Source organism: Dermochelys coriacea, chromosome 9 (genome assembly GCF_009764565.3).
Source record: "Dermochelys coriacea isolate rDerCor1 chromosome 9, rDerCor1.pri.v4, whole genome shotgun sequence".
Taxonomy (NCBI): Eukaryota; Metazoa; Chordata; order Testudines; family Dermochelyidae; genus Dermochelys; species Dermochelys coriacea.
Window position 1 is genome coordinate 6,408,328 of NC_050076.1, and position 14,132 is coordinate 6,422,459.

The window sequence follows — 14,132 nt, forward strand, 5'->3', positions numbered from 1 at the left end:
GAGTCACCCAGCAGCAGAACTAGGAAGAGAACCCAGGTCTTCTGAGGCCCCATCCAGTGTTCTGTCCACTAGGCCACACTACCCAGTATGAAGCCCATTTGCTATGGCTAAAATCCAAGCCAGGGTCCTCCCTGGGAGGCCTGAATCCACTTTTATGGGGACATAGTAACCTGGGGTATTTTCATCATAAACACTGTGTACTAGCAGGGAGTGAAAAAGCACAGGGGAATATAATGATGGCTAAAGCAAATACATCGCCTTCCTCTGCAAGGCCCTGTCTCTGCCAGCCATGTGAACATCTTTTCCTCCTCTTCTCTGTCCTGACAGCTAACCCTCATTCCCTAATTCCCTCCCCCCCCCGACCACTAACCTTCAGCCTCACAGTATGGCAATTTGCTTTGTAGCAGCCTGTGGTTTGCCTGGCAGCACGCTCCCAGCCCTGCGCCGGCTGTAGGCCATGGTACGAAACCCTCCTACAGTTTATATAAGAGACGCAGCGCCCATTACTCACGGATTCCCACTCCCTCTGGACGAACTGCAGCTCCCTGTTTCTGCAGACTCTCCCCAGTTTGGCACGTCCGACATATGTTTGGATCGACGCAGGGAATGAGAAAGGAAAGAGGGGGCCAGTTTTTATGTTGCATTTCTATTCATGTTTTTATACTGAGCACCTTCCAGTGGGGCAGTAAGTGTGGGAAGAACATCTGTCACATGGTTCATTCTCTCATTCATCTTCTCCCCAGGGAGAGAACTGGGTGTGTTGTGTAGTTTTAGTAGGGATCTTTTTAACATCTACCTGCTACTTTGTGTTTACCTCAGAGAAGGCTGGTTGAAGCAGCATGCCTGGCACTGGCAGTGGAAAGTGGGGAAATTTGTGCCGGTCCTTAGTGCTTGGGGAGGTTTGTTCCATTGGGACTGGCCCCTGAGAAAGCTCGGTCCCCTGCTCAAATGAGCTTCACCTTGATGGTGGAGAATTCCACTGGCCAAAGGAACAAAGTTGGTCCGTGTTGCTGAGATGAGCACCAGCGTTCTGGACAAGTTGGAATTTCCTAAGGCCCAGGTGTATGGCTTAGCATTGCTGTAAGTCCGGAGAGGACATGATGAACATGTGTACAACCAAAACCAGGAGAGAAACTGAGTCTGCTAGCCAACTGGAGATGGCAGAAAGTGTTACTTACGGATGCTGGGCTTGCCCATCCCCAAAACTCATGTGCATCAGATCTGATAACAGGCTCTGCTTAGGGAGTGAGTGCTCTAGACCAGTGGTCCGCGGACTGGTGTCGGTCCGTGAGCCATCGGCTGCCGGTCTGTGTGCACGTTGGAAAAAAAAAATGCCGGTCCCACACATCAGATAGCTTGAGAAGCACTGCTCTAGACCTTTGCAATTGAGAAAAGGGGCTAAGCTCACAGTGAAACTCCCAGCTCTCCTTGTATCTTAATGGAGACAACTGTTACAGGGAAGCCAGGGTCATGATTAGTCCAATGGATCTGTTCCAGGCTCAGAACTGTCGTTTTCCCCACAGGCTAAAAGTCTTTATAGTATCAGAACTGTTTAACAATTTTATTACTGAAATAACTTTCAGCCGGTGGGGTATCACTTTGGGATAGGTGGGAGGAAATGGTTGCACAGAGTTCGAAGCTGGATGGAGTTGGGTCTGTGAAATAAGCCAGTCCAGCCCGCAAGGTTGAGATGGTCTGAATAAATGAACCACGTTGCATAAAATGTATCATTGTCCTCCTTTTATTGTTATAATTTGTATTACCGTAGCACACAGAGGCCCCAATTCCCATTGTCCTTGGTGCTGTACAGACACAGAAGAAGATACAGTCCTTTCCCCAAAGAGTTCAGTCTAAATAGACAACCTGAGAGAAAGAGTTCTTTCCATTTTAAAGATGGGGAACTGAGCCACAGAGAGAGAGACTGCCCACGGTCACAGTGGGTCTGTGGAAAGCCAGGAATTGTTCTCCTGGGTTTCACACTGCTCTAACCTTAAAACCATCCAGCCTCCTGAAATAGGAAGTGAGTTTAAAAAGCTTAAAATAATTAATTCAAGTTTTGCATTGTTTAGACAGTCACAAATTTAGGATAACCTTTTTTTGCTACCAATGAGAATAGTGTTGTTACCATTAATTTTGCATCCACTGAAGCTGTTATCTTTGCAGCTACCCAAGAATGACAGAGCTAGAGTGATCATTATTGAAGTACCTGTCGTTTCTATATTATAGATTTCAAACCAGACCCAGAAATTATACAGAATGGGGCATTCCCACAAACATGAAATAGGTGAGCCATAGATAAAAAATGTTTTGGGGTGGTGTATGATAGTTTTAGCCATATTTTTTACAATTATGTGGGATTAGTACAGTCTATTGGTAACAAAATATTATGTGTGTGTGTGTATGTGTGCACGTGAATGTCATGATGTTTCTAGCTCTAGCTCAATCTTATTCTTAGGAGAATTCTGCACCAAAAAATTAAAAATTCTGTGCACAATATTTTAAAATTCTACAAAATTATGCATGTTTTATTTGTCAAAATAACACAGTATAATCACACCAGTTTCAATTACAGTAACTCCTTACTTAAAGTCGTTCCAGTTAACATTGTTTCATTATTAGGTTGCTGATCTATTAGAGAACATACTCATTTAAAGTCATGCAATGTTCCGTTATAAGGTTGTTTGGCTTGCCCCGTTCTGCCCGCCTGGCGTTCCAGCCGGGGAGTGGGGTCTGGGTGTGGGGGCTTACCCTGTTTCGCCTGCCTGGCATTCCAGCTGGGGAGTGGTCAAGCCCCCGACCCCACTCCCAGGAAGGAGCGCCAGGTGGGCAGAGTGGGGCAAGCCCCGCACCCTGACCTCGCTGTGACCCTGCCTCAACCATGCTTCACAATCATCATTGGTGAGTACACTATTAAATTGTTTGTTTAAAATAATTTAAAACTTATACTGTATATGTATATAATGTCTTTTGCCTGGTGAAAATTTTTTCCCAGGAACCTAACCCCCCTATTTACATTAATTCTTATGGGGCAATTGGATTTGCTTAACATTGTTTGCTTAAAGTCACATTTTTCAGGAACATAACTACAACATTAAGAAAGGAGTTACTGTATTTAGGTAATTTATTTCAAAATACCTGTTAGCAACTATGTCTGTAACATTACAGACAACAAAAAAATTCCCCCAGTAGAGAGTTAAAGAAATCCCTATGACAACCCAGTTTTTGTTTCTCTTCCCCTTTCCCCCCAGAGCCCAGCCGGAGGGCCAGACACCCCACTCCCTCCCACCTAGAGCTCAGCCGTGGCAACCCCCCGGTCCAGACACCCACACCCGCTCCTCCCAGAGCCTAGCTGTGGGGTGCCCCCCAGCCCAGACAGCCTCATCCTGTCCCAGACCCAGACACCATACTCTCTCCCTCCCAGAGCCCAGTTGTTGGGCACTCCCGGCCCAGACACCCACCCCCTTCTCCCCCATGGACGCAGAGGGATGATAAACAGCCTGATGCAGAGTCCTGGGCTTGTACAGCGTTTCCTGCATGCTGGGAACTGCAGCTGCTGGGAACCCTCCAGCTTCTGCCTCCCTCCCCACAGCAGTGTGTTCTATTTGTGGGCTGGAGAGCTGGGCTCTGCCAGGTCCAGCAGCCCCTATTGGCGGGCAGCAGTTCTGCAGGGCGGGAAAAGGAAATTCTGTGCAGAACATTAATTCTGCACCAATTCTGCATTGCGCAGTGGTCCAGAATTCCCCCAGAAGTACCCACTCAACCTCCATTATGTCTGGGCCCAGGTGTGTGTTTTAAGTGTGGGGTGTAGAATTATATTTTTCATCCAAAATATTCCACAGCATTGTGTGAAATGTTTAGGATTAATTGACCAATTTGATTAAGGCAGTGGAGTCTAGTGGTTAGAACAGTACTCTGGCTGTCAAGAAACCTGGCTTCTTATCTGCATTCTGGCACTGACTCATGAGTAAGGCCCTACTTGAATCGTGGGATGATTGTCAAAAAATTGCAACTGAGTTGCGGACAAGCCATGGAAAATCGCAGGGGACCTTATTAGTTGAAGCAGTAAGATCCATTATTACTTTTCTGTGACTTTCCGCTGTCGACCGCCTAGGGCTAAGAGCAGAGGCTCCTGCTGTTGGCAGTTTGGGCTCCTAATTAAATGTACTATAGAAGTGCTATGTGTTATCACTATAAGCAGTTCAGTAAGTTGGAAGTGTCATCTCTGGTTTTTGCTCAGTTACTTTGATTTCTTCTTACATATTTGGGCAGGGAAGGAACTTGCAGGACTTTTATTTATGGGCCGTTTTCTGCCTTTGTCTAACCAAGTGATTTCATGTTCTCTGGCTTTGAACTATAGATTTGTGTATGACTTGTGTATACTTCAATAAACAGATTGAGCACGGAGATTGTTTGGGCATGGAGGGGGCTGAAGAAATCACACAATACACTATCAAAGCAAACCTTTATTCCTTTTATATGCTGTGTAGCATACCACAAACTAATGCAGCTTCAACACCTGCAACATTCCAGAGTACAGGAGATTATATGGCAGGTGCTGAAAAATATGAGGTCACTTTGCAAAGAACACCCCCCTTCTGTAGCTGACTACGCATCTTTTTCCTTTGAGTCCTATAGATGGCTGACTTCATTACATTTTTAGTTTCCTTCAAAAATGCATTTAGTAGGTTCAAAAAGACAACAGCAACAGAGCAAACACCATCTCAACACATTATCTGCCTTCTGTCTTTTCTCTCTGATATGAATTTAGTTTCCCCAAGTCATGGTATTTAGCACATCAGGTAGACAGTTTCCTCAATGCACCCAAAAGTGCACTCCTTTTCTTTAAAGGCTGTGCAAATATTATCAATGTAAAAGAAACTCCATGGTTTCAACATGCTCCAAAAAGCCAGAGGGTTATAGAGATTTCTCTGTTTACAGCAGGAAGCATCTGCTTTTAGAATAAACAGAAGGGGACCTACAGTAATTTTAGCTTTGAACAGCAACACAGCAGTATAACCCACAAGTATCAACAATCCTTTCAGCCTTTTGCGGATTTGCCAGGAGAGGCAGATGCTTCTAGTTTCTGGAATTTCTGAACTCTGAATAAATTCAGGGATATTAAAAAGCACACAGTATTTACACAAGAGATAGCTGTTAAAACAGCCATAAAAAGGTGGCTGAGTGCTACGGTGAGTGAAGTTGTTGCTCGTAAAGGTGAGGCACTAGCACTAGCTTGAGGAAGGAATGGTGAAGGCCGACACTGGGCAAGTTGTCTCCACATCTTTGTGACTGTATTTTAATATTGACCTGCAGAATATTGTGCTATTCCAGTCCTCCCTCCTTCCCCAGCCGCGCTGCCTGACTCGCAACATCCCCAGCTAATCTGTTCCAGGTCCCTTCACTGAACTCTGCCAATGCACCTCCCTCCTGACCCATAGCAATCCCTACTGTTCCAGCCTTGGGTACCTCCTAGATTCTATCCAAAGATTTTATTCTGCTGTCTATCACTACAGTATCTGAGGGCCTTCCATGTAAAATCAATAGCAATAGTGAAATTTCTAGGGGGACTTCATGTAATTTCTGGTTTCTCTCTCTCGTATAAAATCTGTGCTGGAGGTATATTTTTGGGTTGGCTGTTGATTTGTTTTAGGTTATTTGTTTTGTTATGAGGGGGAGGATTTGGGGAAGATGGGGGTGTCAGTGTTGTGAGTCTCATTCTTTCTATGGTGAAGAGGCTTTTTTTTTAAAAAGAGGAGGATTTTGCAGCATTTCCTAGAGAAGATCAGACTCCAGGTTTATCTAATTTCCCCTGGAAGTTCATTCCATTACTCAGTCCCCTTGACTGAAAATGGTTGTCAAATGTGATTATTGTGCAGTAATTTTTGATATGGTTATTCCACCCATACGTTGGGGATTTTCTAATGTGCCCATCTGCCATAATGGAATTTATATCCATTAATCCCACAGGTTCTAACAGCAGAAAAGTTCCCAATATGTATTTATACTTTTAAAGTGAGATGTTAACAGCGAAGTGATGATGAGTTTACCTAGTAAATGTGCCATTTTCTCTAGCAGCTGATACACAGGATATATATAATAGTTCACAGTATTGCAGTGCTGGCTGGCGGAGTTTTCCACTGACAATCTACCACAGAGTTTTATATTGCCACCCATCACCACAGTTATCTTTTGTCTATTTAAAACCCCAGTGAAGGGGCAGCTGACTGCTTTGCAAAGACAAAGTGTATTACAAAAAACTGTAAGCTGTATTAATTCTTAGTTGATCACACCACCCTTGGCACCAGCTCTTGCGCACAACTGTCCTAGTTGTCCATATCCTTGGAGTGTTCCCAATAGCTTGATCCGTCACTGAGATACTGGTAGTCATTTCAAGACATGTCAAACTTATCTATAAATACCTGAAAATTCTTTGTGGGACCTGGATCAAGTGATGCCTATAGGAGTTTGGTGGCACAGATTCTAGTCACAATAGCTTTATACCTGAGAACTCCATGACTCTTGACCTTAGTTGAACTGGAACCCAGTTAAGTGATCCCTTCCTTGCACTGATTCATTCCGGGTTTATTCAGACAAGGTCTTGACTACGCTATGTGGTTGTTAAACATCCTGTGGCCTTTTCCCTAAGAGAGGGGATTTGCCCCAATTCCTTGCTCCAGTTTCTTTCCATTGCAGAGATGGTGGCTTTTTAATGGTGGTATAGCGATCCTGGTATGCTGTTGCTGGAATGTTAGCAATAGCTATCCTGAATGTTGTGTGGGTCTATTATAACCCAGTCTCTGGTTGCTCCTAACTTTCCATACATTTCACCTATCAGCTGATATTTTTAGATCTGGTGTCTGCTCAAGTGTGATTTTTTTTTCTCCTGTTTGTGTGATGTCTGATCAAAAATGAGAAGAAAAGAATACACATAGATCATTAATTAAAAGTCCTCTTACTGTTTTGAATAGCTTAAGGCTAGCAAGCTGAAGGCTGGACGGGAAATAGCTCTTATTGAGGAAAAGTACCCTTGAGATTTCCCATGAAAGTAGGTTTTGAATTTTGCATAGTTGTTAGTATTTGAAACTTGCATTTTGGGCATGCGTAAAACTTTAGGTTCAGTTCTGGAGCCATTTTTACTAGCATTTTAAAGGAAGCGAGGCCAGGGAATCAGTGCTAGGCTAGGAGTCAGTGACTCTGTGTGTCTCAAGCACTCTCAATGAGCCAGGCTGTACAGAAAGCAAGTGTGCATGCAGTGAGACAGGCCTCTCTGAACAGGACAGAGCATACCAGTGGTATCTGGCCCATTAGTTTGAGATAGCGTAATGTCTTATTCCCAAACAATCCACTGTGAGCTACATTAACAGAACTTTAACAGTGGCTTTTTCTGATTTTTTTTTGAATGTGCAATATTAAGGTTGCATGCACAACCCTTCATGCTGCATGTTGTGTGTATGCTCTGAGATTCTAACTGCATATTCACATGCTATTTCTCAAATAATAAAATATCATCCAACTTATTTTCTATAGCTTTCTAAAATGCAACTTGTAAGGTATACAGTGAACAAGGCAGGGAGTTCTTGCCCTATTTATACTATATAAATGACTTTTATGGTTTCCAGCTGTTTGGCACCAATAGCATATTACTCAGTGGCAGATGTTATACATGTATATGTTATGAAGTTTATTATATTTTATAAACTGTCTGTGTAATTAAAAGCTGTATCTGCAAGGCATATGCATTAGAAAACAGAGAAAGCTGTGTATGCAGTTTGCAGATTTTAACTGGAAAGGTCCAAAAGCAAGGGGTTACAGACATGTGCCATATTATAGATTTTTCTAAAAAACTAATTCCAACCCCCAATTAAATTTCATGTAATGTTAGAGACAGAATTAAAGGAACAGTCTCATTACAGAGGGTCAGCAAAAAAAACCCCAACATTAATTTTTATGGTAGCAGATAATGTTAATGTGGGAAAATAACTTGTATTCAAAAAAACCTGTCTGTGCCGGAGCCTTCTTAGTTAATGCAAAGCATGAATTCCACATGGAGCATTGCTGTATAGGATATCAGAAAGCTCTGGAGCAAACATAAAGATGTCATTCAGGCCTGCAGCTCTGGTGGTTTCAGAGGTTGGAGAGCAGCAAATGTGAAGTGAGTCTGTAATCACTGTGTATACTTAAAAGGGCTTGTCTACGCTGGCAATTTACAGCACTGCAACTTTCTCGCTCGGGGGGGGGGGGGTGGTGAGAAAACACCCCCCCGAGCGGAGCGCAAGTTTCTGCGCTGTAACGCGCCCGTGTAGACAGTGCACCAGCCTGGGAGCTACGCCCCTGGTGGAGGTGCTTTGTTTAGAGTATGGGGAGAGCTCTCTGTCACGACCACCCCCGTTAAAGAGCTGCCAGTGTAGACTAGCCCTGAGTTAGGCGCCCACGTTCAAAGTTGGAGATTCATAAAATAGCTAAAAATGTCACGGTGCTGGCAGGGGTGAGAATGTGATGGAGTCAGGGGAAGCACCTGGTTCCATTCTCAGAATTGACCCTGCTCCCAGCCCTTTGCTCCCTCTCTGCCTCAGTTTCCCTATCTGTGCAAGGGGGGGCTCTTGCTTACCATGCGGGGTAAGGGGAAAGGGCTGTTTCCGAATGGCTCGAGTTTCAGAAGCACTGGGCCCGCAGCACCAGGGGGAGGGGAGGGGCACCGAACTGGGGGTGAAACCCCCCCCCCTCTTCTCTTCCCAGCCGGCCAGCTGTGTAGCCTGGGGCAAGTCCCTTCCCCTCTCCTCAGCTGTCCCCCGGAGTTGTCCAGTCAGTGAGCTCTGAGGGCGGGGCTGCGCACACGGCCAGCGCCGGGCGCCTCTGAACCCCCGCCTCAGCCGTGCTAGGCGCTGTACGCCCGCTGCGACAGGCGCCGCCCGGCCCGGCGCTCCCCCGCCCCCCTCGGCTAGGGGGAGCTGCGCGGGGCGGGGCCTCCCCGGCCACAGGCGTCCAGCCCCCTCCCGCCCGCGCCCCTCTCTGTCACATGATCCCGGCCAACGCCCCCTACCTCCGGATTGGCTGCGCGGTATCACGTGAGCCCGGCCTCCGCACGGGAGGGGAAGCCGCTGTCGCCAGGCAACGCCGCAGCGGGCCGGGGAGCGGCCTGGTCGGACCCGAAGCGGAGCAGGTAGGAGGCTCCGGCGCCCGGGTAGCGAGACCTCCCCGCCTACAGGGCATGGGGGGGGGGACGCTCTCCTCCCCCACCCGGGGACTCCCCGCCCTGGGCGGGCTCCCCGCACCAGCCCTTGGGGAGGGGGCTTCCCCCACCCATCCTGGGCGGGATTAATGGGAGGCCCGGCCCCCCCCCCCCCCCCTTTCCGGGGATGAGGGTCTGGCTGTGATGGGGTTTCCCCCGCCAGCCTTGGTGGTGAGGGGTTCCCTACCCAAGGTGGGGGGGTCCCCTTCCTTCCCGCCCCGGGAAGGTTCAGGCCCAGCCCTTAGCCAAACTGGGGGTGCAGCAGGAATGGGGCTTCTCCCCCCTGCACAGTGGCAGGGCAGGAGCTGCCGGTTCTAATCTGCACCCGCTCCTCCGTCCGGTCTCTTCCCAGGCTCTAGCTCTGCGGCCCTGCCTGTGGGAAAGGGGGTGACTAATAATGGCCAGGCTGAGGGGTAGGTGGGTCTAGCTCGTATTCTGCTTTGTAGCTCATCAGCACCAGCAGGGGCACCACAATGTCCCTGGCCGCAGGTGACCACAAGCCAAGCCAGCCTAGAATATCAAATCTGGCTTTACTCTTCCATGACCAGCCGGCTACGGCATCTGTGCCTTTCCCTGTGCACATGAACATTTACATTTACATTACAACAGGAACCAGTAAAGATTCTCGCTACTGTGCCGTTGACAAAACCGCCACCTGTGTTCTTATGCCGTCATTTATCGATGGTGATGTTGATTTACTAGCACCTGCTAGTTTCCAGTTATGCAGTTGAACCTGCTCTGCTGATGTAAGCTGATCTAATTTCGTATGAAGGTCTTTAATGGAGATTTAGGCCCCCCAATCTGCTAAAATGCTGGCCAGGCATCTCCCTGCATTTGTGAGACTCTCCATTGGAGTCAGTGGGTCTCCAAGGAGACGGGCTAGCTTGTTCTTTGCAGGATTGGGGCTGAAATGTGGAGCACCAAGAAGATATATTTACAGAATTCCTTTTTGGAGCATTACTGGAAATAAGATGGACCAGTGTTCCCAAACTTTTTACTAAGGTGACCCACCAACTGGACTTTGTCTTTTTATGCGACCCACCCAGTGTCCAAATTCATGGCAGGGCTGGGGGTGAAAATCATAGGCCAGCATCCTTTTCCTTCCCATCTGCTGCCTCCTCCTTGCCTTGCCTTGCCAATGGGGCACTGACAGGTCACCCAAAGCACATAGATGCTGGAACTAGGGGTGCAGGGGGTGTTGCCACTTCAAGTGGTTGCAGTGCAGGGTGGGGGTTTCCCTGGCTTGAAGTGGTTTCCATTATGCACAGGATTTATAGTTTGGTTCAATGGCTCTCAGCACCCCCACTATAAAAATTGTTCCAGCACCCCTGCCACAGCATCATCCTTCAACCCATTACCACAAGCCTAATCATGGCCTGGTCCAGAAAGGAGGCTGCGGGGTGGTGGTGGGTGGATTGGTTGGTTGGAGAGCAAGCCTGTCCTGCGCTCAGACACTCAGCCCATGGTGGCAGTTTCTGTTCCATGAAGCTAGGCTCAGCTCCTTGCTCCTGGCTTTAGGACCTGGCATACAGGGTTTCAGTGACGCTTAGGTGTGGCTGAGCCAAATCAGTGTCGATGCAACCCTGTGTACCAGGTCTCAATGCCTGGAGTGGGGAGCCAGGCCAAGCTCCAGGAGACAGGAGCCTCTGCTTCCTGATGATTGGGGGGATGGGCGCTTTCTCCACAAACCCCCTTTCCTGGGGCCTCCCCTCTGCATTGGGCTTGTAACCCATCTAGAACCTTCTGGTGACCCACTGGGCCGGGACCCACTGTTTGGGAAACACTCTGATAGATAATGTGTGAATGATAGATAACCAGTGGTGTTAATAATTCAATGTGTTTTGATGACTTGCAGGTCTTTCTTCAGCGAGACTCAGCAGTAACCTTTAATGATGGGAGAGGTCCTAGCTTATGAAGCCGAGTTACTTGGGCTGGTGAAAGAGGTAGATGTTTACTATGGAACAGAAAAGAGGAAATCATTTGGTGCCTGCATTTAGGGATGGAGGAAGGGGCAAATTTGTAACTGTTAGGCATTGATCCTGCCATTACTCTATGTGAGTAGATGCTTGCAGCTGCATGGAGTTCCACTGATGGGGCACTCACTGCTTGCATGGAGCTCATGGCAAAATCAGGACCTAAGTTAAAGGAACACTATCAACTAACTTTGGACCCAAAAGGTTTCATTTTAAAAAGGATTTGCAAAACATAATATAAATAGAATTGTGTTAATGAAATTTTTAAAATAAACATTGAAAACATTTGTTTAATCCTTCGCTGTGGTGTTAGACTCACAGACCAAATATACTAGTACCTGAGAATTAGAAAGTGAAATGTACCAGTCCCCTGTTATTGTCTACAAAGAATTAAAATATATACTTAACATTATGCACTGTGATTAGTGCCGTTGTCTTCAGTGGGACTATTCGCAGTGTATGAAGTTGAATAACATGTGTAACTCTTTATAGGTTTGGGGTATATTCAAAATGTAAAAAAAAAAGAAAACGGCATGAATGGTGAAACATCAACATTATTTAAATTTTAATCTTCTTGGTATCAATAACACAGATAAGAATTTTCTCTTTTAAATTAGTTTTAAGTTAAGGCTTTGCTGTGGTACAGCCACCTGTTTAGGACTATGCCACAAACAGTACATATAACTTGCTTTGTCACGTAATTGACATATCTTTTCTCCTTACTCTGGTGACAGAGGCTCCGCTCTTGTGATTTCGTTTCTCTCTCTTTACACTTTCATACCAATAGTTTTTAGCCTATATTTGTACTTTATGAATTTCTCATGAAATGGTAAAGCCAAACACAGAATTTTTCCATAATTGGAAGCACCAGATTGTTGGTCCACCCAAATTTGCATCCTGCCTCTAACACTGGCTAATACTTCAGAGGCAGGCAAATCTCTCCCCCTGTAATGTGATCTAGTTTTGTACATTTTGGATGGAGGAGGGAGAAATCTTTCTGGATCTTTTGTAGCTTGGCCTGAAGAATGTGGTTTGCTTAAGTTAAGATATTATTAGTGATGGTAAAATTATCAGATCTTTTAAAATTCAGCCACAACGTTTGTCTGATTCTCCTGAAGCTAGAGGTCCAATTACCTGTAGATGATGATACCTTCAGAAAGTGTTAGTCACATAACTTTCTTGTAATTATCTATCTGTTCAACCAAGGTTAAAAAAACTGTTGCATTACTGGTAATTAGTTGCTTTTCTTGATTTAAAAAAATCAACTGACAATAGTAAAGCTTTGTAGCAAACCTTTAAATAAGTTTGCCTATTCATTGGTCACTGTTTTAAACATTAAAAAGCTTAGAATTTGTTATCTATGTGTGTTCTTGTGTCTTTAGTATTTAGACTTTGCAGAGTTTGAAGACACAGTGAAAATGTTTACAAAGGAATGTAAAATAAAAGGGAAGCCATTACCTAAAACAGCAGGTGGTTCCTTGGGAGATTCAAAGGCTTTGATTATCCAGGTAACAAATTTTTTATATTTGGTTTGACTAGCTAATGATCAGAACAGGTAGAGCCACTGTACTATTACATCAGTTGAAATAATCTGAAATGCTTAAGCTAACTTTTGGTTTAAACAGGAGTAGGCTGATAGCAGGTATTTTCAGTGAAAGATCTCAACTCAAATTCACCCCATGAGGAACCAGAGTCCTACAGAATTCAAGGTCTAAATTTTCAAACGCGACTCATGAATTTGGGTGGCTCAGTTTTTGGTTTTCCAGATTGACGCTCATTGGAAGGGTCTGATTTTCATTAGAGCTGGGTGAAACTTTTCATACAAAACTTTTGTTCGGCAAATAATGAGTCAGCGACACCTAAATGTTTCATGAATTCCTGTCAATTTTGTCAAATTATTTTGGGGTTTAAAAAAAAAAATTCTGAAAAAATCAAAACATTTAGGTTTTTTTCAGTTCAAAATTACTTTTTGTTCCAAAATTCTCTTGTAATTTAATTTAATTTAATTCGTTTCAAGATTTGGAAAATGTTTGGTTTTGGTTTGACCAACATTGAAATTCTTTCCTGTGTTTTCGGAATTGCCAGCGAATCAAAACATCTGCTTTTTTTCTGTGCTCCGCTATTGAACTCCCACCTTCATAAAACCAGGCATCTTTAAGACGAGTCAAATAGGATGCCCAAAGTTGAGGCACCCAAAATCATGAGACACTATGGTCTGGCTTCAGGCCTTGATGGTCATGTTATGTCTCAAGTTGTTGAGGAGGGTAGGAGTGGGTTATTGCAAAGTTGTTATTCCTAATGGTTAGGAGGATGTTATTAATATTTTGAAATGTTCTAAATGTTTCTGGATAAAATTATCTGTAAATGTGCTCTAGAATATAGGATAGGCACACTTTACAAAACAAAATACATTCATCCATCATGTTAACTTATTAAAATATACCCAGGAATTATCTACTCCCTCTGCTCCTGGGACTCTACCTCATTATTATGAAAACATGGATGAACTGATAAGTCTGGATCTAATGTTTCTTCCTGTACCTCCCATATTATTTTCTTGCACACTAATCATAGTTAGAGAAGGAAAGGGGAAGGATAAATGATGAGTGAGTGAAAGTTGGGCAGAGTTTCATATCCATCTTAGAGAGATTTTAAGGTGTGATTATTATTATTTTTTTGAGTGAGATAGGACAACGAAAGTAATGTCAAGGCCTCCCAACTATGGAGGGTTGTGGAAAGGAGATGAAGAAGAAGCAGTGAGTGATTGGAGGTGTAGGATAATGTGAAGGCCAAGAGGTTGAATGAAGGAAGTTAATAAATAATTTTGAAAACCAGGAGGGCATTTTTTAATTGGATCTGGAGATGGCTGGGAAACCAGTGAAGGTGATGGAGGAAAGAGGTTGTTATGACAGTTTTCTAGAACAATAGAG

The 14,132-nt window shown here is 44.9% G+C and overlaps 1 protein-coding gene across 14 annotated transcripts in view; it reads left to right on the forward strand.

The window, feature by feature from the left end:
• Window positions 1-9,023: 9,023 nt before the first annotated feature.
• The window catches only part of ARMC9 (armadillo repeat containing 9), a 110,647-nt gene continuing 105,538 nt past the window's right edge, over window positions 9,024-14,132 (forward strand). For 5 of the 14 annotated variants that reach the window (XM_038416121.2, XM_043492174.1, XM_043492179.1 and 2 more), the window contains exons 1-3: window positions 9,030-9,160; window positions 11,085-11,172; window positions 12,585-12,710. In XM_038416121.2, the coding sequence (XP_038272049.1) occupies window positions 11,119-11,172; window positions 12,585-12,710 (180 nt within the window). In that variant the 5' untranslated portion in view covers window positions 9,030-9,160; window positions 11,085-11,118. Of the gene's footprint in view, window positions 9,161-9,838; window positions 10,232-11,084; window positions 11,173-12,584; window positions 12,711-14,132 lie in introns of those variants that run through there. The other 9 variants (XM_043492176.1, XM_043492178.1, XM_038416134.2 and 6 more) reach the window with 4 other exon arrangements.